This window comes from Triturus cristatus, chromosome 11, assembly GCF_964204655.1.
Source record: "Triturus cristatus chromosome 11, aTriCri1.1, whole genome shotgun sequence".
NCBI lineage: Eukaryota > Metazoa > Chordata > Amphibia > Caudata > Salamandridae > Triturus > Triturus cristatus.
Window position 1 is genome coordinate 581,772,622 of NC_140594.1, and position 21,115 is coordinate 581,793,736.

At 45.2% G+C, this 21,115-nt stretch overlaps 1 protein-coding gene across 2 annotated transcripts in view; it reads left to right on the forward strand.

Annotated features, from left to right (window-relative positions):
- The window catches only part of HR (HR lysine demethylase and nuclear receptor corepressor), a 388,960-nt gene that overhangs the window by 261,755 nt on the left and 106,090 nt on the right, over positions 1–21,115 (forward strand). For both annotated transcript variants that reach the window (XM_085633820.1, XM_085633818.1), the window contains one exon: positions 10,782–10,959. In XM_085633820.1, the coding sequence (XP_085489946.1) occupies positions 10,782–10,959 (178 nt within the window). The remainder of the gene's footprint in view (positions 1–10,781; positions 10,960–21,115) is intronic.

Consider the following 21,115-nt stretch of genomic DNA (forward strand, 5'->3'; position numbering starts at 1 on the left):
CAAAGCAAAAGGGCCTGAGATTCTCTAAACCATCAAACAGGTGTTTTTAGAATAAGAAGTTGAACTGGGCAACTGTGCATCAGGTCAAATGAAGATGCCATCAAGACAATAAAAAAAAAGGTTTCAATTCAACTGGGAAATAATAAAGAGTGGGAGGGAACAAATAAAGCAAAACTTATCGAACATTTGCCACTAGTGGCGATTTAAACAATGACGTTGGGCCTGGAAGACACATAAATGCAGACAGAGCAGCAAGGTAACTTTCAACTGTAGCCACTGCCAGACCAAGCTGTGCAAAGGACAAAAGAAGCAAAGTTGTCTGACAGACAAGATGTAAAAGGATGAATCCCTTCCTGCCTTGCATATATGTGCTTGGTGCAGGCTGCCACCTCATCTGGAAGGCAGAAAGATTCTAACTGGTACCCTTAAACTCCATGCTTGCGACTGCAGTGGGAGCAGGTCCACGCTGAGTGGGATGGGAAGAGACACCACATGCTGAGTGACAACAGAGCAGGGTACCAGATCCTCCTCGCTCAATCTGGAGCAATCAGAAGCTGCTAGGCCCAATCCTCCTGCGCCTTCACCAGTACTTTAGACAGAAACGGAATGGATGGGAACGCTTACATTAGGTCCCGAAATCAACTGAACCTAAAGGCATTCCCAGAGTGCCATTGGGCAGGAAAAGTATGGCACAAAACTGAGGATACTTCCTGTTCCAGGGCAGAGCAAGGAGATCAGTGGCGGCTTGTGCCCTAAATATTTGGTGAGGCAACCACTGACTAGCAATGCCCGGGCTGAGGTGGGAGCAAGGGGTTCGAAACGGTAGAACAACACACCCCGTTTTACTCGCCAATGACCTGTTAATGACAGTGCCTGGAAACGGAAGAGCTGCAACATGAAGCGCTATCTCTCACTGTTTCTCGCCATATATGTTTATATAGACACGACTCAGCAGAGGAACAATCATAACAGACCACATCCTCGCCCCTACTGTTTAGCAGCGCTCTGTGTCCGTCGGCTTAAACTGCCGACTTTGGTGCAGGAAACCAGGGTTCGAGCCTCGAGGTCGCGTCCACATCCTGTGATTTTGGGCAAATCACTTAATCTCCCCGTGCCTGAATGTGTAATGTAAATACGGTGCTCATGTAAAGCGCTCCAATATCTTCGGGTCGAGTTCGCGCTATATAAAAATGCACACACAAAAAATTGGACATTCCTAGTAAAATGATCTCTTTCAGAACCCTCCTGGTGGAGTCACTATTTCAAAACTGACGCAGGGGAGTGAATGGAAGACATACAAATAATGGGGCAGATTAACAAGCCCCTTGCGCCAATTTTGTGTCACGTTTAACATGGGAGAAGTGACGCAAAAGTGGCGCAAGGAGCTTGTAAATCTGCCCCAATGTATATTGGTCCTGCCTTTACTGGTCGCCATTGCACCATGCACAGATGTCCCACACAGCTCCCCCTGCCGTGTGTGTGAGGGACTGCACACAGCCACAGCTAAGGAGCCTAGCAAAGGACAGCTCGACGGGGGCTACCTCCTGCCCTTCCCATTTTCCTGGTATTAGTGACTTCAAAGATGTTTTGTTTTAATGTGTATGTCTGTTGCTATTCTTCGCAGATAATAATTAACACCACAAGGAGCATTATGTCACAGCACTCCGAGTTGCCAGATTTAGCGTGTCAACAGAGTACAGGAGCAGGTAGTGCCTTATTAACAAAGTAAAAAGCAGCAACGCGCTACTGCAGCCAAGTTCTAAAGGAGGAATTCAACACTTAGCCGAAATTTCTAAATAAGCCACGAGGAGCATTTGCTATATACTTTTGTGTTTGTTTCCTAAAACCCATTTTGGTGCCTTTACTCCCGGCAGCTTTTACATGACATAGGAGTACATTGGAATGCATTCCCAATTCTGGAACCCAGCTTGCACTGCAAAGAGCAGACGTAGCGCTGCGTCTACTTCCTCGGGTTTCAAAGTGGAATATGTTGGTGCGTTGTTCTAACGACGTGCAGCGCATGCTTCACAGCAACATATGAAATCGCGAGATTTTAGGCCAAACCGATGTCATTTCCTGGCAGTTCTCATCCCTCTCGTGCCACAATACCCCCACCACCAGTTACACTGAATTTGGTATTGTTTCTGGTTGGGGCACATGGCCAGAAGATGTCTATGTGCCATCAAGCAACCCAAATGTTTTTTAGCGCACAAGCCAGGCAGGAAAGCAGCCCCTGCTACCTCAATTAAAATTATGTTACCTTGCAGTCCTTTGTTGCCTGCCATTTGGGCGATAAAATAATGTAAAGTACCAGTAACCAGGACTTGTTACACAGCGCAGAGGACAACTCAGTATGCATGAAGTCCTGTGGCATTGCCAGACCTAAACAAGAGTACTTTAAGGCTCAGCAAAGCAGACATCGGAATGTATTTTAGCATTATGGGAGACAGAAAGTGAACCGTATGTAGGCCCAAAAATGGAAATGCATCTTAAAGCCATACATTCAGGCCATACTTCAATGTACTCTGCATGGTAGCAGTTTAAATATATACCTTACGCTCAAAGTGATTTGAATACGTATCGCGACTTCCACAGTATAGTTTACGAGTCATTACACACGCATCGAATCATAACAACACAATATGATACATAAAGGACTAGCGTACCATGGCACATTACCTGCATACTAAAAAGTAGGAAATAAAAAATAAAAAAATGTACTTACCCACCACATGCGCTGGCTCGTATCCTCCGGTCCTCGTTTCAGTCCATCGTCGCTGGTCTTCAGCAATTCTCCACACCACTCCAGACGCCGCTCTCATGCTGCTGGTAATGTTAAGCAGCATGAAGGCATTCTCCACACCAGTCCAGACGCTACTCTCATGCTGCTGGTAATGTTAAGCAGCATGAAGGCATTCTCCACACCACTCCAGACGCTGCTCTCATGCTGCTGGTAATGTTAAGCAGCATGAAGGCATTCTCCACACCACTCCAGACGCTGCTCTCATGCTGCTGGTAATGTTAAGCAGCATGAAGGCATTCTCCACACCACTCCAGACGCCGCTCTCACGCTGCTGGTAATGTTAAGCAGCATGAAGGCGTTCTCCACACCACTCCAGACGCCGCTCTCATGCTGCTGGTAATGTTAAGCAGCATGAAGGCATTCTCCACACCTCTCCAGACGCTGCTCTCATGCTGCTGGTAATGTTAAGCAGCATGAAGGCATTCTCCACACCACTCCAGACGCTGCTCTCATGCTGCTGGTAATGTTAAGCAGCATGAAGGCGTTCTCCACACCACTCCAGACGCTGCTCTCATGCTGCTGGTAATGTTAAGCAGAATGAAGGCGTTCTCCACACCACTCCAGACGCCGCTCTCATGCTGCTGGTAATGTTAAGCAGCATGAAGGCGTTCTCCACACCACTCCAGACGCTGCTCTCATGCTGCTGGTAATGTTAAGCAGCATGAAGGCATTCTCCACACCACTCCAGACGCTGCTCTCATGCTGCTGGTAATGTTAAGCAGCATGAAGGCATTCTCCACACCACTCCAGATGCCGCTCTCATGCTGCTGGTAATGTTAAGCAGCATGAAGGCATTCTCCACACCACTCCAGACGCCGCTCTCATGCTGCTGGTAATGTTAAGCAGAATGAAGGCATTCTCCACACCACTCCAGACGCCGCTCTCATGCTGCTGGTAATGTTAAGCAGCATGAAGGCATTCTCCACACCACTCCAGACGCCGCTCTCACGCTGCTGGTAATGTTAAGCAGCATGAAGGCATTCTCCACACCACTCCAGACGCCGCTCTCATGCTGCTGGTAATGTTAAGCAGCATGAAGGCATTCTCCACACCACTCCAGACGCCGCTCTCATGCTGCTGGTAATGTTAAGCAGCATGAATGCATTCTCCACACCACTCCAGACGCCGCTCTCATGCTGCTGGTAATGTTAAGCAGCATGAAGGCATTCTCCACACCACTCCAGACGCTGCTCTCATGCTGCTGGTAATGTTAAGCAGCATGAAGGCATTCTCCACACCACTCTAGACGCCGCTCTCATGCTGCTGGTAATGTTAAGCAGCATGAAGGTATTCTCCACACCACTCCAGACGCTGCTCTCATGCTGCTGGTAATGTTAAGCAGCATGAAGGCAACTCCAGGGTTGGCTGGAGCGTGCTGCAGCGACGCTCCAGCAGGTACTGGGGGCCCGTGCCTGCTCTCCACCCAGCTGTCTAAGACAGCTGAGTGGGGTGGAGAGGTTTGCACTGGGTATGTCAGGCTGGCCGTCACAAGACAGTCGGCCAAAATGGCATGCGCAGTGTAAACTGGTGGAGTGAGCACCCCTCCCTGCTGCCAATCAGCAGCGGTGGCCCCTGTCCTCAAACACAGCTCAGACTGGTGTTGTGAAAAATAAAATGGGTAATAAATTCATTTTATTACCATTTTCTTTTTCACCTTTGCAGTGCTGGCATTGGCAGCATGGGGGCGACGCCCCTCTGCTCTTATAGAGGGGCCACAGCTGGGAGAGATCCATGAATGGAAACCCCAATCTGGAGAAAGTCACTTTTGTCATCTTGGGGTGGAGCTCACGCATGAGGACCTCCACTGAGTGACGACTGAGCTCATCCTCGCCACACTGAGAGAGCCTGTGAGACAGACTGCTTCTGGGAAGGCTCCCCATTATTGCACCAACATCTACAGGCAAGTTACCTCCCAACATAAAATCCCTGACCCTCCGCCGCCATGTTTGTTGTTGTAATAGACGGTAGTGGTATTTCGGATAGAATCTGGATGGGTGAATTTTCAGAAGGTTCAAGCAGTGCATTCACCAGAGCAGAACTTAATTCACTGAATAAAAGATCCGCAGCTAAGCCTAAAGGCTTCCTTGATGTTTCTGCCGCTACCTCCTCAGACACCATTCAAGGGCTGTCAAGCACCTAGTGGTGTCCGCCACCAACAGGATGCATGAGACCCAGCAGGCAAAGGACCTGCAGGACTGGGATTTAAGCTTGCGGCAGGCACATTAGATTCAATGTCTGAATGTAAAAGAGCCTCCATGGAGGATGGAAGGCCTTCATAAAGATTATGTCATGCAACACCCCCAATAAATGCCATCCGCTGTGTGGAAGTGAGGTAAGACTTTTGGACACTGATGGTAAAGCCCAGGTCCTGGACTAGCGCCAGGGATTCTATCTGCAGCAGCCAGTCATTCAAATACAGCAGTGCAAGGATGTCCGGCCTCCGCACCAGGTCTGCCACTACCATTAGCGTCTTCGTAAGGATTGGTGGGGCTGTCATCAGTCCGAATGGAAGTATCGCAAACTGAAAGGGGTTTGAGACATGATCCTTTGGAGCCTGCTCCAATGGAGGGGAGTGGTCTTGGGGGTGGATAGGAAGGGAAAGACATAGCCCCTGTTGGTCAGCTGTGACACCAAGGGGCATATTTATAAGGGGGTATCGCCACCAGAACATCACTTTTTTTAACGTTCTGGTGGGGATAACCTCTTCGCCTTATTAATAACTTAACGTGGCTTAAGGCCGCCTTGTAAATAATTCCCCTATTCACGCAGGAATTAGAACAAAACAGGTTTCCGCCGCAACACCCATTGCTTTTTGACGACACCCCCTATTTACAAGGCTGTCATAAATATGGAGCAGCTCCAAAAATAAGACCAGGGAAAACCTGGTCTTAAACTGGCGTAACGAGGAGAAATTATTCATTTCTCCTCGTTTTTGCTGTTTCTATATGTGCTGCATTCTGCAGCACACATAGATAGAGCAAATCACCATCAGTGATTGTTCAAGTGCAGGAAGGTGTCCCTTCCTGCACACAAACAATCATTAGATAATGACGAGTTGCAACTTGTATATGTGTTGCACAATGCAGCACACATAGAAGTTACAAATCGCCATTAGTGATTGTTTATATGCAGGAAGGGACACCTTCCTGCACATGAACAATCATTCCCTGCAATGTAGGTACAGCGCATCCCCGCATTTTCGGAATATTGGAGCACAGCGTTACCAATTATGGCGAAACACCACGCTCCGTAATTGTGTTGTGAATATGCCCCCTAGTGTCTTGTTTTGAACACCACCCCGACTGAGAAAACGGGATATGCTCACCAGAAGGTAAAGTTGGGAGAGGAAGCCCTTAAAAGGGGGTTTGGTGCATTAGAGCCTGTTGTGGACATTGGGGATAGGCATGCTGCTGCTGGCGACCCCCTCTGAATCCACCCCTGCCTCAAAAGGGTAGATATAGCTGCTGTACATGGCTGTGAGAGCTGCGTTTGTTGGGACCGCACATCCTGAATACTTCTGATATTGTTGTTGACATTGCCTTGCAGGGGTGACTGAAGCCAGGGAGCACTATGCAGCTCTGCTGTTCTTGAAATATTCCAAGGTGGAGTCAACTTTCTTTCTGAATAGCTGCTCACTGTCAAAGAATATGTCCACAAGCATAGCCCAGACATCTCCTGAAAAGTCAGTGGAACGCATTCAAGTGTGCTGACAAAGTGTGACAGCATCGCTGTCCGCAGAGTCAAGACCACACTTCAGGGTCTGTTTGATGTATCTTGGGCCTCACACATCAGGTCAGAGAATGCCTTTTTCATATGGTCTGTCAGGCTGACAGTTACAAGTTTTGCCAATTCTAACACATGGACGTATCGGCTTTAAAGGCAGCTGAATTAGCTAGGCTGATGGAGGTAAAAATGTTGTGACCCAAGGCATCAAGCTTCTTGGATTCCCTATCTATAGGAGCCTTAGGAAAGGCGTTGAGGTGCAGCTGTGAATACGGTGTTTGACACACCAGACACTCTGGTGGGAGGACAAAAAATGTATATCACCCGGATTGGGCCTAAGACATCTGGCGATCTGCCTGACGACTGATGGAGTTGTGAAGGGTTTCTCCAATGCAATCATTGTAGGGTCTAGGACAGTGCTATTAACAGAAGCAAGGGCTCATCAGTAGTTTTGGAGGACTGCATGATATCCTTCAGAATATTCAACTTCACTTCTGCAGAATGCAAAGTCAATTCCAAGGTGCCCCCCACGTTCTGGACAACTGCTGTAAAAAATTAGATCTCCTCTTCAGCAGGATCAGAGGGTCATGGAATGTCAGCTTCTAGAGAGGTATTTAGGCCACTGGCATTTTGTAAGTCCAAGTAGATGCCAGCATCTGTGTTGTAAGATGGCAGGACGGGATCAGCCTCTGAGTCATGCTTTGTCCAGCCATAGTCCTTATCCTCCCTAGCCAAGGCATCAGATTCTGAACCAAAAGTCTCTAAGTGGATGAAAGTTTGGGCCATGGGATAGTGCACACAATAGAGAAATTGTTAAAATTAGCCTTGACTTTCTCCTTTGCCACACGGATAATACTTCCCCTATCGCCTCCTCGGCTAGCACTAGAGTAGGCTCCACAGGTAGGGTTGTAATCATCTTTGAAATCAGTGCAAGAGCCTGAGTGTAAGGCTCTTAGTACCCGAGTCACCAGAGTCGCCAAGCCTGCTGGAACAGAGCCCCCTTAGGGAGTAGCCCAGAGGGTTGTGGAGCTCTTATGAAAAGATACAGCATCAATAGCCAGAAGGCCTCGCCCTGCATTTTGTCAGCCGAAGGACTGGGAAACTCCAGTCTCATATTAGGCGCTGCAGGTTTGCATGGCATCGAGGAAGAGTTTGGGATCAGGGAGCAACGATGAGACTCTGAAAGGTCTCAGAAATGGGATTGCTTCCTTCAGGAAAAAGAATACTTGCCATCCTATGGCACTTTTTGTGATTATCTTGGGAAGAACTCTTAGGATCTCTTAGAATGCTCTCTGGAAGGTGACTTACCTTTCAGAGAGGCAATCTATTTGAGTCTTCCTATGGGTCTTAGCCAAAAATAACTTGGCATCCCGCTCTGTGATGGCCATCTGGTGCATGGGAGTTGCAGGTCATGGTATCATGTCTCAGTAACAGACACCACATACATTTGCCGTGGGGGGTCCAAAAGGATATCTCAAATCACCATCTGCAAGGCATAACCCCCTAAGGGCCTTTGCAGAGACATTTTACCTAGTCGCTGTTGAAAGGTGAATAATTTGTCAGGGAGACACTGAGTGAGAGCGCAAGATCATATCAATGAAAACTAGGCAATGATGCCAGCTTCCTGGTTTGAATCTATTACACTCCGGTGATGTCACTAAGGAGTCATTTCTGTGGGAAAAGTTCTCTGGACCAGTGTGAATTCTAGACATATTCATTTCTGTGGGAAAGTTCTCTGGACTAGTGTGAGGCATAGACATATTCATAAGGTGAGGAATCCGCCAGAAGATTCTTCCATCAAAATAAGATGACTAGAGTCTACCATCGTGTTTTAGGTCTCGCCTGACCCAGCGCATGCGCTGGTCTGGCGAGACTTATTGAGAGGGCTCCAAAAAGTGCTACCAGGCCAGCCTAGAGCTACCGTGCATGTGTGCGGGTGCGCGCGCCGCGCTTGATCGCGTTTACTTTCGGGGCCGCACGGCCGCTTTGATGTTTGATCGCGATCACTTTCGCGGCCGCACGGCCGCTTGGCATAGCCAATAGGTCTTGCTTTTGGGACCTTATAAGTATTTAGTTATGCAACTGTTGCATGGCTAAACCCTTATAAGGTCCCAAAGGTGAGACCTATTGGCTATGCCAATGCTTGTTTGTTTTGTGCTAGGGCTGTCTCCTCCAGGAACCCAGACTCTGGCCACATTAGACTTATGTCTCTTTCTTCCACCTCTTCAACCATATTGTGTGTCTTTGCTAAATCATTTAATCTCCCAGTTCCAAAATTAGGAGCCATTTAGAAATGGGCTTAGCACTTGTATTTATTTAATGTGATAAAAAACTGTGCAGTGACAATTTTAATATGAGGCAGCAGCTGCTCCCTGTATCCTGAAAACGCTCTTCGATTTTATGGGCTAACTTTTCTCCCAGTTTATTTTTCTTGACAGTCCCCCTTTACACTTTTGCTCATTTGAAAGAGGGACTAGACTTCAGGCCGCAGAACAAACTTTATCTGCATTACAGACTTAAATCAGTAGCAGAGGTGGACTAGTCTGTTTGGAATTCTGGGGGATTCCTCACACTAAGAGACCTCAATATAACTTATAGGTTATGCATTACTAATTTTGATGGTTTATACATATACATTCTCCTTCTGTTTATTTGTTTTATGTTTATAGAATGGAAACGTTGTTTCATATTACATTATTTTATTCTTCATGCTTGGATTGTATTGATCTGTATTTTTACATTTTGTATTTTTTTTGCATTCTATAATAAAGCATTTCTGAACTTAAAAAAGAGACCTTAATATTCAAGCATCCTGAGTGAGAACAACGTAATTTACTTGGAGATATAGGTGGCGCACCGAAACAGCTGATTCTCACGCATAGCGAATGTTACTAAATGAGCAGCGACTGGCTGTGTCAAAATTGTCGACGGACATAGCCTCAAGGCAATGTGCTCTACTGGGCATAAATACCTTGACGTGCCCTGATGTGTTCACAAACGTCGTGCCTTCAGCAGCCACGGTGATGGAACCGGCGGTGACCCGGTCATGTGATCCTGTGGGTGAGCAGAGCTGAGCTCAGGAGAAAATTCATTTAATCATAGAAGCTGAGAGTTGAACCTAATTTTCACGGTTACACATTGTGCTGCTCTGCCACAGGATGAATATCTCTTTCTATGACCCTTTTATTTCTTGACAGCATAACTACACTCCAGGCTGTTACTTGAAGCGTAAAAGGCCATTTATTAGGACAAGGTTGCAACAGTTAAACTTTGCTAACAGTACCTAAATGCAAATATAACTTTTATCATACCATACAGACTCATTCTCCCTTAGCAACTCTCAAATCCATCTCACCTATTTCACTCCTCCCCTTTCACTCGTTGACCTTCATCTCCCCATTCTCACCTTTACTTGCCCTCAAAGCATCGTGAATTTCTTTTGTTGCTCATTGCATCCCGCGTCCCGCTATCAGTTACCTGTGTACCCTCCCCCCCCCCCGTGGGTTGGATCCGCTCATATGTGACTCACCACTCCTCCAAAGTACCGTACCGCCAAATGCCGTGCAACCTGTCCAAAACTGGCACGCTAAGAACAATCGACACCCGTGCCCTTTGCCTACAGCCTGTAGGGTGGGTGGGTGGACTAACTTTTTCCTACCCTCCCAGCGCTGCTAGGTGTCAGGAAGAGCTGGATCTTCCTCCCATGACACCTTTATACCCTCCCTACTCCCGCCTCTTCCCCTACTCTTTTTAATCCCTCCCCACCTTGTCCTTGCACATAATCTGTAATGATAAAAAAAGCGGCAAAAATTGAATGCACTGTTTGCAAGATTTCTTCTAGTGATATCTCTTCCTGCAACGTCACTTTCTATGACGTCATCAGTAAAGGCGGCTAACTCTTGAAAGGAAGGTACGACAGCAGCAGAGTCAGTCACATGTCAGGTGTTATCTTCATGTTTGCCTGTCTTTGAGTGACACCAGCCTCTTGGGAATTCGCTGGGTGCCCTTCTTTGCCAGTTTATCTCCGGGTAACAGTAATTCGCAATTTGAAAAAGAGCAGTTTAAGACTAATAAGCCCCCCCTTCGAATGTTCTAACTATCTCTGATGCCTTTTCAGCACATGGCATTTCAGTGGCTGGGAATGTGTGGTGGGAGTTGGACATGGAATAATAGAACCCCCACCTGTTGCATATGGCGCACAGCATAATATCCTTTAAGGCATGCCTTTAAAATGTTGCCTTGTGTCCCCTCACAGCAGCCCGTCCTTGTCTCGGGCCTGAATAAGAACATGAAGAGGAGCCTTTGGGGACCTGAACACCTGAGCGGGGAGCTCAGGCCACTGCTGCCGAACACGTCCCCTACCTCCAGGACCCCGCCGCCACCAGACTCAGTAGACAGCAAGGAATTCTGGGAAGGCTTTATTGCCAGTGCAGGTAACCAGCTCTTCCCTGTGTCCATCTTAATTCATTTCTGAATTGAACATTTTTTGTGTTTATATATGAGATACCTGGTGTGAGTTCATACATTAATACTAAGCATGTCAAAGTTGTAATGAGAGTGCTCTGGCCTACTTAGAATTGTTTTTCTAATCTGAATGCTTCATTGAAGCGCTAAGGACTATATGGATATTACAGGCGGTAACATTGGACACTAAAATCAAGGGATAAACTGGAGGCCAGAGCCTCCAAATAAAGGTCGCTCGAGAGCGCTGAGAAATGCAGGATCCGCTCATGTAGTTTTCTTGGAAGGAATACAACTTGACAAAACAAGAGTGCTTGCAGGAGCTATGAGTGAGCCAGGGTACACAGCACTTCATGCTGCTGTGAAGCATGCAAGGCTACATTTAGAGCCAAAGCGAGGAGATTGAAAAAAGTTGGCATGAACAATTTTCCTACAGACATACATTAGCGGCCTTTTTAAAAGAAAGAATGTATAACTATATGTGACTCCTCCAGCACTGATCTTTCATAGACTCACATGCTTTGTATATTCCCTGTTTTCAGCTTGGAATCATTGGTACGGTGATAACCACTGTTAAAAAAACTAAGCTACAGCCCATCCACATCATTAAAGCCTCTTTCCCCCTGGATCATAAGTGAATGGCCCCATGTCATTTCCCCTTTCTCCAAAAGACCATCTCAAATTCATGGTTTAACCTCAAATTGTAATTACTCTTAAACAAGATTTGCTCTACAAAACCATACTCTGATCTTCAAGATAATATTGCCTGCATAATTTTTATTTTCTGGGATTCCGACTGGCTGCTGTCTTGAGATCAGGCCCACCTCTTCCTGGACCTCAGGTTCTGCTCCAGTCAAGAAGGTCTTGGACATCATGAATCAAAATCCTAAACAGATTGTCACATGCTAATTTCTTCCTGTCCTTTCCTTTCCTCTTCATTCCCCAATTTACCTTTAAAATGCATGTTGGCTCGAGCCACTAGCGTGTAACTAAAGCTCAGGGGTCTGAACAGTTTCTGGGACAGTTAAGAAGATCGTTGGAAGTTTTCCTGTGCGGCGTGGGATGTCTGTCTGATTATATGTACCTAAATCTTGTGCTGCGTTAAGATAAATAAATGCGTTTGCTCTCATCGAGCACCTTTCGCTGGGACACAGTAGGCAAGAATGGTTAAGGAGGGCGGAAGACATCCCCCACTACTTTATCTACAGGACCAAGGCTTCAGCTGTCACCTTACATGTTCAAAAACATGTGTGAGTGCAAACTTTCACATTCAAGCATGGGCAGAACTCATACTCACCAACGAAATACTTATGTAACTTAAAAACTCTTTACCACATCCCCAGTTGCTGGTATATGCTCTTTCTCCTTGGAGCTTCATGGTGTTGGCCATCTTTAGGGGCTGATTCTGATTATCCTAGATTACCATTTTGAGGACCACCCTGCTCCACCTTTATGTTCCTCCTCTCAGTTTCCATGGTTGAAGCCTCTTCTCTTCATTTTGGTCAACACCTCAGAAAAATTCAGGACCCCCCTCTCAACCATGCAGGAACCTTCTTCTGAGCCACACAGGAACCTGGTGGTCCATGCATCATTCAAGCATAGCGTGGGTGTTTTGAAAGTAGAGCGGCCATGTGTTTAAAACATAATGTGCCATTCCAGATCTTATTTTGATCTAGTCAGCTGCCTGAGCTCACTTGGAGTTTTAGCCCAGGGTCTAGGTTGGTCATTTTAACTAAGTTGCTTTTCCAATGGATGTTTCTTTTGGCATAACCTCCTGAGAAAAGAGGTCTCCTTAAGCTAGAATTGATACTGCAATGCACACACCTTATTGCTCACAAAAAGTAAATAGTCGCAATCTAAAGTGGATTAACAAGGCCGTTTCATTTCTGCTGAGCGGATAGTACTCACAGAGTGGTTTGTTGCTGTTACGAGGAATGCTCCAGAAAGAAATGATTAGCATTTGCAGGGCTCTGGGAATACTACACCAAGTTTTTTAGGACCCTCATGAAATGGGGGGTGGGATACAGCAATGATTTGAAATTTGTCAGCGATTACATTTTCGGAGCCCCTTGCCTAAAGCCATTTTCCGTTGGGGAATTATAATATTGTTATGTATGGCTCTCATCAGAGGCGCAACTAGAGCCAAATTTCGGGGGGGGGGGGGGCTAAGAAAAAATTTCGGGGGGGGCTGAATCTTTAAGCCATAGGCAGAGTGGAGCTGAGATTTCGGGGGGTGGGGGGGGGGGGGGCTGAATCTTTAAGCAATAGGCAGAGTGGACCTGCAGGGGCTCTTAGAAGGGGTGAAACAACAGCGAAGCCTCATTAACATGCAAATGGTCTTTTAAAGACCTGTGAAGTGCTCGGGTGCTGCTGTGTGTGCCCGGGAGCTGTCTCATCCCGGGCTGCCACACACGACGGGTGGGGCTGAAGCCCTTTGAGTCCAATGGGTGTTGCGTGCCTGGCTCTCATAGATGAGCTCTATCATTTATGTCAGTTTCTAAATCTGATAACTCTCTGCTGTGATGTAGCAATAGTTGATTACAAAAAACTTGTCAAAAAGGCCTTCCAGGACAGGCTGACAGGGCTCTCTGAGACCTGTCAGCGCGGTGTTGCTAGTCTGCTTTTACTGAAAGTAGGAAGAGCAGCTGCAGAGGGGGAAGGAAAGCGGGAAAGGGGTGGGGGCTGTAAGAATGGCAGGTAAGGAGGCATTTATGTTTCACATTTGGGTCAGGGGGAGGAGGTCAGGTTATGCATGGCTGACTCTCCCATTACTCCTTGGTCCTTTACAGCAGTTGAAAGCAAGGACAGATGATGTTGGGGGCTATACATAACATACAATTATAGGTGGGTAAAAAGTGAACTATGGGGATGGTTCGTTCTTGTTGTCTATTTGATGTCACTCACAATCCCTCTGTGAAAAACATCCCTGTAGTTCACTGTTACCGAACTATAATTCTATATGTTATTTCTGGCTTCCATTGGAAGCCTTTAGCTTGAATGCCAGATTCAAATTCTGGTACTCCCTGCTGTGACATAGCAGCAGTTGTTAGCAAAAGCTGCTACTCACTGTTGCTACATCGTAAAGGAATTCCGAGCTCTCACAGAGCCTGTCAGAGCAGCTCTGGAAAGCAGGGAGAAGAGTTTCTGTAATAGAAGGAGGGCAAGGCACAGAGAGTGTTTTTTTTACATTAGTAGCAGGGAGGAGATGCCATGTTACATATTTCCTCCCCATTACTCCTCTTCCCATGCATAGCAGGTGAAGGCAGGTGCAGATGATTTTGAGGGCCATGCATAACATAACATTATAGATGGGTAAAAAGTGAATTACAGGAATGTTTTTCAGCTTGGGGTTCTGAGTGACATCATAGACAACTCAAGCTATGATATCGGAAATCATGAATGGGTGTTTGCATTGAGGGCTCAACCTAGTTGAGTGGGGGATTCTGTGATCAAGTGTGGTTTACTGGCGTATTTATGGGTCACTAAACACTTCGGATGCCATATTCCTGGGGTGACCAGACGTCCCGGATTTGCCCTGAAAGTCCTGGTTTTTCCCCAGCTGTCCTGGCAGATTTGGGCAATTTTGGTTCCTGTTCCGGTTTTTAGAGGGGTTTAACTGAAAACAGTGAGAGGCACTTTTTTGGGTGTTCTAAAGCTTTGCTAGTTAGCAGCTGTTATAAGTAAGTTGGTTGTAGAAATTACATTTTATTTACTTTCTTAATGCATCTTCTGTGATCCTATGTTGATGACAGCTGTCATTCTGTGCCATTTCGTGGATGAAAAATTGTAGTCCTTCTTCTGTTTTTCCCAAATGTCCCGGTTTTTGATTCTCAAGATCTGGTCACCCTACATATTCCGGGCAACAAGTCTAGGATGAAGACTGATTACAAACCACTGGTAAACTTATTATTGCATGAAGATGGGCTTACATCAGTTGCACGTATTGCACAGTGCTGTTTAAAACTGAAAGAATATGTACATTTTGTGCCTCGAAAAAATCAGGCAGAAGATTGTTTGTCATGACTACCGTTTCCTAATACTTTGGGGTCTTATGTGGATAAATATGAATCCAATGTATGTTGTGGCTCTTCTAAAGGATATTCCCTTCCACCCTGGTAAAGTTGTTACAGAAGACCTGTGCTTGAATGCCAAGGCTTGTAAGTCAGGCTTGTATAAAATACATCACACAATAGGCCTTTTGGTAAGATTTAAAGGGGTCACTTCTTGTATTTTACCAAATCTCTCCTGAAATGAGTGTGACCGATTTACCATTTACTTACAATTTATTTTTCTTTACCGCCCAGCGGTTAGGGTTAGTCAGTGGGTGGAATGCTGGCTTTGTAGAATGTCTGAGCTGTTTTGGACGTGTCTATAAAGTTCCCTCCAATGCACTATGTTATTTTTCCGATGTGGCTGTGTTCTTAGTGGTTATTGCATTAAAGCCAGCTATATGGAATATCCATGCTGTGATGGATGTACTGTCTGCAAGATAGTTTGCACTGAGTGAGTAAAGACTGTAATACTAGTTTGGGATTTCTGTTTAGTGTTTTGGTGCCTTGTGTTGTTGAAACAAGGCAATAAGATAAAGTATGGCACACATTTGCTGTGTTGGACCTATATATGAGATATTCTGTTTAATGTGTTCTGTTGCATTTATTTGTGTAGAACTCTTACTGGCAGGTGGTATTGAGAGTAACGCAACCGCTAGTTCTGTCGCATATCTGTGATATGTTGTCTATAATGTATTCTCTTAGGGCCATATGTAGGTAATTTCTATTTACCGATTCCTAAATACCGAATTTTACCGATTCGCTATTTAAGAATCGGTAAATAGAATGTAGGTAAAAAAAAAATCGGTACATTTTACCGATTCGATAATATTCGTTATTACCGATTCGGTATTTACCGAATCGGTAATAAGGCATACCTTCCCATTCATTCCTATGAGCCTGGAGTCCCATAGGAATGAATGAGAAGCCATTCACTATTACCGATACGGTAAATACCGAATCGGTTATAGGGGGAGCATATTCAAGGGTGGCAGGGTGTCACATTGACACCCTGTTGCACCCCTGAATCGTGCATGTGTGCACATGTGGCGCACATACATGCCCTAAGGGCATGTATGTCTGCCACATGGCACTTTTAAAAAAGCACAAAATTGCTTTTGAAAAGGGATTCGGTATTTACCATCAACTTGTAGTTGGTGGTAAATAACGAATCCTTAAACCAAAAATGCACTCACTTGAGTGCTCCCTACATAGGATTTAAGGATTCGGTAATTTACCGATTCGGTATTTTACCGATTTCTGAAAATACCGAATCGGTAAATTACCGAATCCTTAAATCTAGCCTCCTACATCGCAAAGGGCTAAATACCGCTCGGTAACGAGAAATTTACCGATTTTCGGCCGTTACCGACCGGTATTAGCCCACCTACATATGGCCCATAGATGTTAGTTTGTTCTGTGAAAATAATGTATGCATAAAATTACTTCGATTCAGTGCTTAATTTGTAAAAAAAAAATAAGTGACAGGGTCCAAGATATTTCTCAGGAGGCCACTTCAGCGGCATCACCCATTGCCCATGCCACTGCTGCCAAATGCCAGTACCTACTCACCATCACACTTCCACAAATGTGACAGTTTGGACTAAGCTAGGTGATCCAAAGCAGTAAAAAGGACCTGTATTGGTTTGAACACGTCCATAATATAATTTTTTTTTCATATATATGACCTGCCATATTTAATACAAAATGACGCAGCACGGCGCCACAAGCCATTACGCTGCTCCGAGCTGCGTCATTTTAAAAGCCCTGGGATGCGTCGCATTAACAACAATATGATACATCCGTGTGCCTTCCCCTGCGCTGGCACACAATTGGCTGCCATTAGCCAGCGCAGGCACCCTTGCGTCGTGGTGCAAGGGTGCCTGCATTGCGGGGATGATTGTTTTTGTGCAGGAAGGGACACCTTCCTGCACAAAAACAATCATTGATGGTATTTTTCACTGAAGCGTGCTGCAGAATGCAGCACGCATAGAAAGAGGAAAAAACGATGAGATATAAAAGTATTTTTCCTCGTTGTCCCACTCCTAAGCTTCCCCTGGGAAGTTAAAGGATTCTGACGCATTTCCAGTTTTACAAAACGTTGTAAATCTGAGAATGTGTCAGGTTTCATGGATGTTGCATGTGAATACCCACAGCAACACCCTTTCACGCAGAGTAATGCGTGAAAGGGGCCCATATTTACAAGGCCATAAAAAGTCATGCAGAGTGACTTTACGCTGCCTTGTAAATATGGGCAAGCCCATTGTGCTGCCCAGTGCGTCAAATAAAGTAACGCACCGGCGGCGCAATGGGCTCGTAAATGAGGCCCAAAGTTGTTAACCCACTGTGGGTGTGCTCGGTTTAAAATGAGACAAATAATAAACAGTGCCGCCACTTGATGGAATGTCATAAATATATGCCGGTCCTAAGAAATAAATGCCGGTAGCGAGCACCATCGGACACCAGCTCAAATTGAGCACGACTTAGATGGGATTTAGTTACAATAATAGTTCATTTAAGGAGCAGAGGAGGCAGGTTATTAATTTCCTTCTCATTCTAGGAATGGCGCAATGTGCCATTAGTACCTCTTTCTTAGACTAAGTGTAGCCATCGGGTGATCATTTTATTGTGTCCTGTGTTTTTTAAAGGGCTGCAAACACCAAGAGGGCCTCATAGAGCTGTACAAAATATATGGAAGTGTACGTTTCTTCTCTGTTGCTACTATAGGTCCAATGGAAAGTCTTGAAGTTTTACATATGGAGCTTCAGGGCTGCGGATTGTCAGAGCTACACATCAATCTTATTTGGACTCCAAGCTATTCCATGCACATACATATTGTTTTATAGTGGGGAGGAGGGAGATTATGGAGGTCACAGACAATCCTAGCGAGGTGTTGCTACATGAAATTCACATGAAAGAGGCACAAGAGTCAGTCTACCGTGTGTCACAATACACTTCATAGACAATAATCTACAAAGCTTTAGTGGTGTATTATGTAATCCACCACTGAAACCTAAAACTCATCCTGTGCTTGCAAGACCTTTTATGGCAGTACCACTACCAAGGCCTATTTCACTTCTTCCGCCAAGGTCTCCATCACTAATATTTTAGAAAACAACACCTAATCGAGCCTCACTTGTGTCTACATCTAGGCCACAACTATTACCTGTGCTGTTTCTCTGTGCAAGGTCCACGTGGCAAGGACTATATTACTTATCACTGTAAATGCAAAATTTCTGCATCCTCTACAATATCTCTTAGACCGTGGCACATTTCACATCTCCCACAGAGGAGGAAACACACCTCTTAGATGGCTTAAAAAACCCTGACAACATAATTAAGGAAATAAGATTGAAGAAGAAAAAGAAACATAATAATGCTGAAGGAGACAAGCGCTTATTTTGAATTGTGACCTCAGGGAAGAGCAATCTAAACTATCCAATACTATTCCTGCTCTGCACCATGTCAATGAGTCATAATCAAACCTTTCTTTACACCATCCTAAGTGTCAATGCATTAGAACCCATGGAAGGCATCTGGCGCAACTCATCTTTAGCAAGAGTCAACTCAATACCAGACTCAGTGGTGGCAGTAGGAGCTAAAAATGATCTTGCAACCCATAAGCTGTGTATTACATCAGCTACGAAAGAGGGTAAACTGGATGCTTTTAGGAAAATGTGACCCTATGTTTTCTTCATGAGCCATTCATGCTGCAGACTCTTCCGCCACTTAAGTAGATGTGATGTGGAAATGTGGCACAAGTTTAAAGGGCAAGCAAGAAGATTCAAGAAACAGAATCACTGATGGTCTACCGGTACCCTACTAATCAATGAAAACTTTCATGGATATTGCTGACAACAGGTTTTGCCATTTAGCTAATAGGATGCTCTGAAGACAAAGATAAGCAAACCCTACATTCTAGTGCGCAAGCACGCCTTCTGGACATGTCGTTTGATGGACAGGATTTCTTAGTACAAGAAGTAGATAAACTGCTGCCGGCAGTTAAGTCCAACTTGCCATGGAGACATGGAGTGTGCAATGAAAACATGCCTCTCCGTTGCTTCTGATGATCTGCACAGAGGTTGCACATTACCCAAAGGTAGTGTGCTTTGTACCATAACAAGAGACAGCACTGTACATTGATCAGTTCCTATGACCTAATCAATTACTATACCCTGATTGTACAGCAAAATGATTGGTAGAGGCAAGGCGAGTTCTTGAGAGCAGAGAGCCCAGTACATATTGTGCTAATAATTCTCAAAAATCAATTCCTCCTGCCTTTAATACTCTTATGTGCGGACGGATAGTGGTGTAGCATTATTCAATTGTCACACTTTTACATTTTGGAAAAGGCCCTTTGAATTTCTTCCAAAACAAATCGTGATGGTTGACCTAGCAATCTCGGCAGAAAGGTGCAAAAGAAAAGAAACATATGCACAAACACATTTAATAAGTATGCACAACACACACTAACATGCAGAATAATGCAGTGGGCTTGCATCCCATTCTTAATCCTTGAAATAGTGAGAAAAAGTAAATGTCTTTTTAGGGTAGGGGGGTAAAAACTTGTGTATTGTAATAAATTGTTCCTGTCTGATTCTTTGGTAAATACATTGAAATGTCGCACCTTATTTCTTACTTAAATTCTCACGTCAAGATAATGAATTATCATTTTGATAATTTTTCCTGTATATGTGATTAATTTTTGCTTTATATTCACTCTTCTAAAATTTTTCTCCATTGCTGTTTTGGTTACATTCCAAATCAAAAAACCTTGTTGATAAATTATAACTGAGAACTCAACCCCAACTTCATTCCCAGAGTTGCAACAACATTTCAACCAAAAGACATTGTGTACAGTAGTTTTACATACTTTGGATGCATGGAGAACTCTTTTACATCAGTAGATTTATGGAGTTGAGTGCACTGAATTAGTTGCTTGTTAGATCTGGGTCACCTGTCATAGAACAATCCCGGAAGATTTTGACTTTGACTGGCAGCAGTCCAATAGTCAAGGTAGCAGAGAACAGTACATCCTCCACTATAATGGACTACTACCTGCTAAATTTAGAGATCACCGCTAGCTGAGCGTTGATCTCTGTACCGTAAAGGTAGTTCCATTGAAGACAGAGAAAGTGATGGTCGAGCACCAAACCTTTTATTTTGCAAAACAAGCTCACAAAATGTTGTTTTCCTTGGTGGTGACAAACAGAAAACAAGGGGCCTACGAGCAGTGTTGCGGGAAGGGTGAGGTGGAGGCACATGGCGATTAGGGGCTGGCAAGGGGCCTGCGAGCAGTGTTGTGGGAGGGGTGAGAGGGAGGCACGGGGAGATTAAGGGACAGCAAGGGACCTCCGAGCAGTGTTGTGGTAGGGGTGAGGGAGAGGAATGGGGAGATTAAGGGACAGCAAGGTGCCTGCGAGCAGTGTTGTGGGAGGGGTGAATGAGAGTCATGGGGAGATTAAGGGACGGCAGGCGGACCGAAGTTTCATGCCCAAGTAAACAGAACACTTAATGAGCAGAGGCAGGCCAACCAAACAAAAAAAGAGTGCTCTCAAAGTATAACTAACACGAAGAGTAAAAACACATGTAACAGGGGCAGTCCTTATGGGAGGTTACAAAATTCCAAAAGGAGGGGTGACTAAGTGTATTCACCATTGAAAAACCAACATTACTAAAGGACAGTAGGAGGGACCAATGGAAAGATGGGCGCTTTTTTAAATCCCATATCCTAGATACAGCATGTCTCTAAGATACACCACATGCAGGGCATGCGCTGCCTAGGAGAGACCTAAAAAGGACATCAGACTGTCTGCCCTAAAGAGGGCAGGCAGTGTGATGTCCTTACACTGACTCACAGCACACCATCAGTGCGTCAGAATAAGCTTTCCAACTACGGAGCAAACTGGGGCACCGCCAACGGAAAACTGGTGGTCCAGTTGACTCCCAAATGGACGGCCAGACCATGAGTTTTGCAGCTATGGTACTCTTATCATGTTTGTGACAGAATACCCAGTCCACCGCACTCCAAACCGAGACCAGAGCACTTCATGCACAAAACTCTGGTATGGAGGAGCAA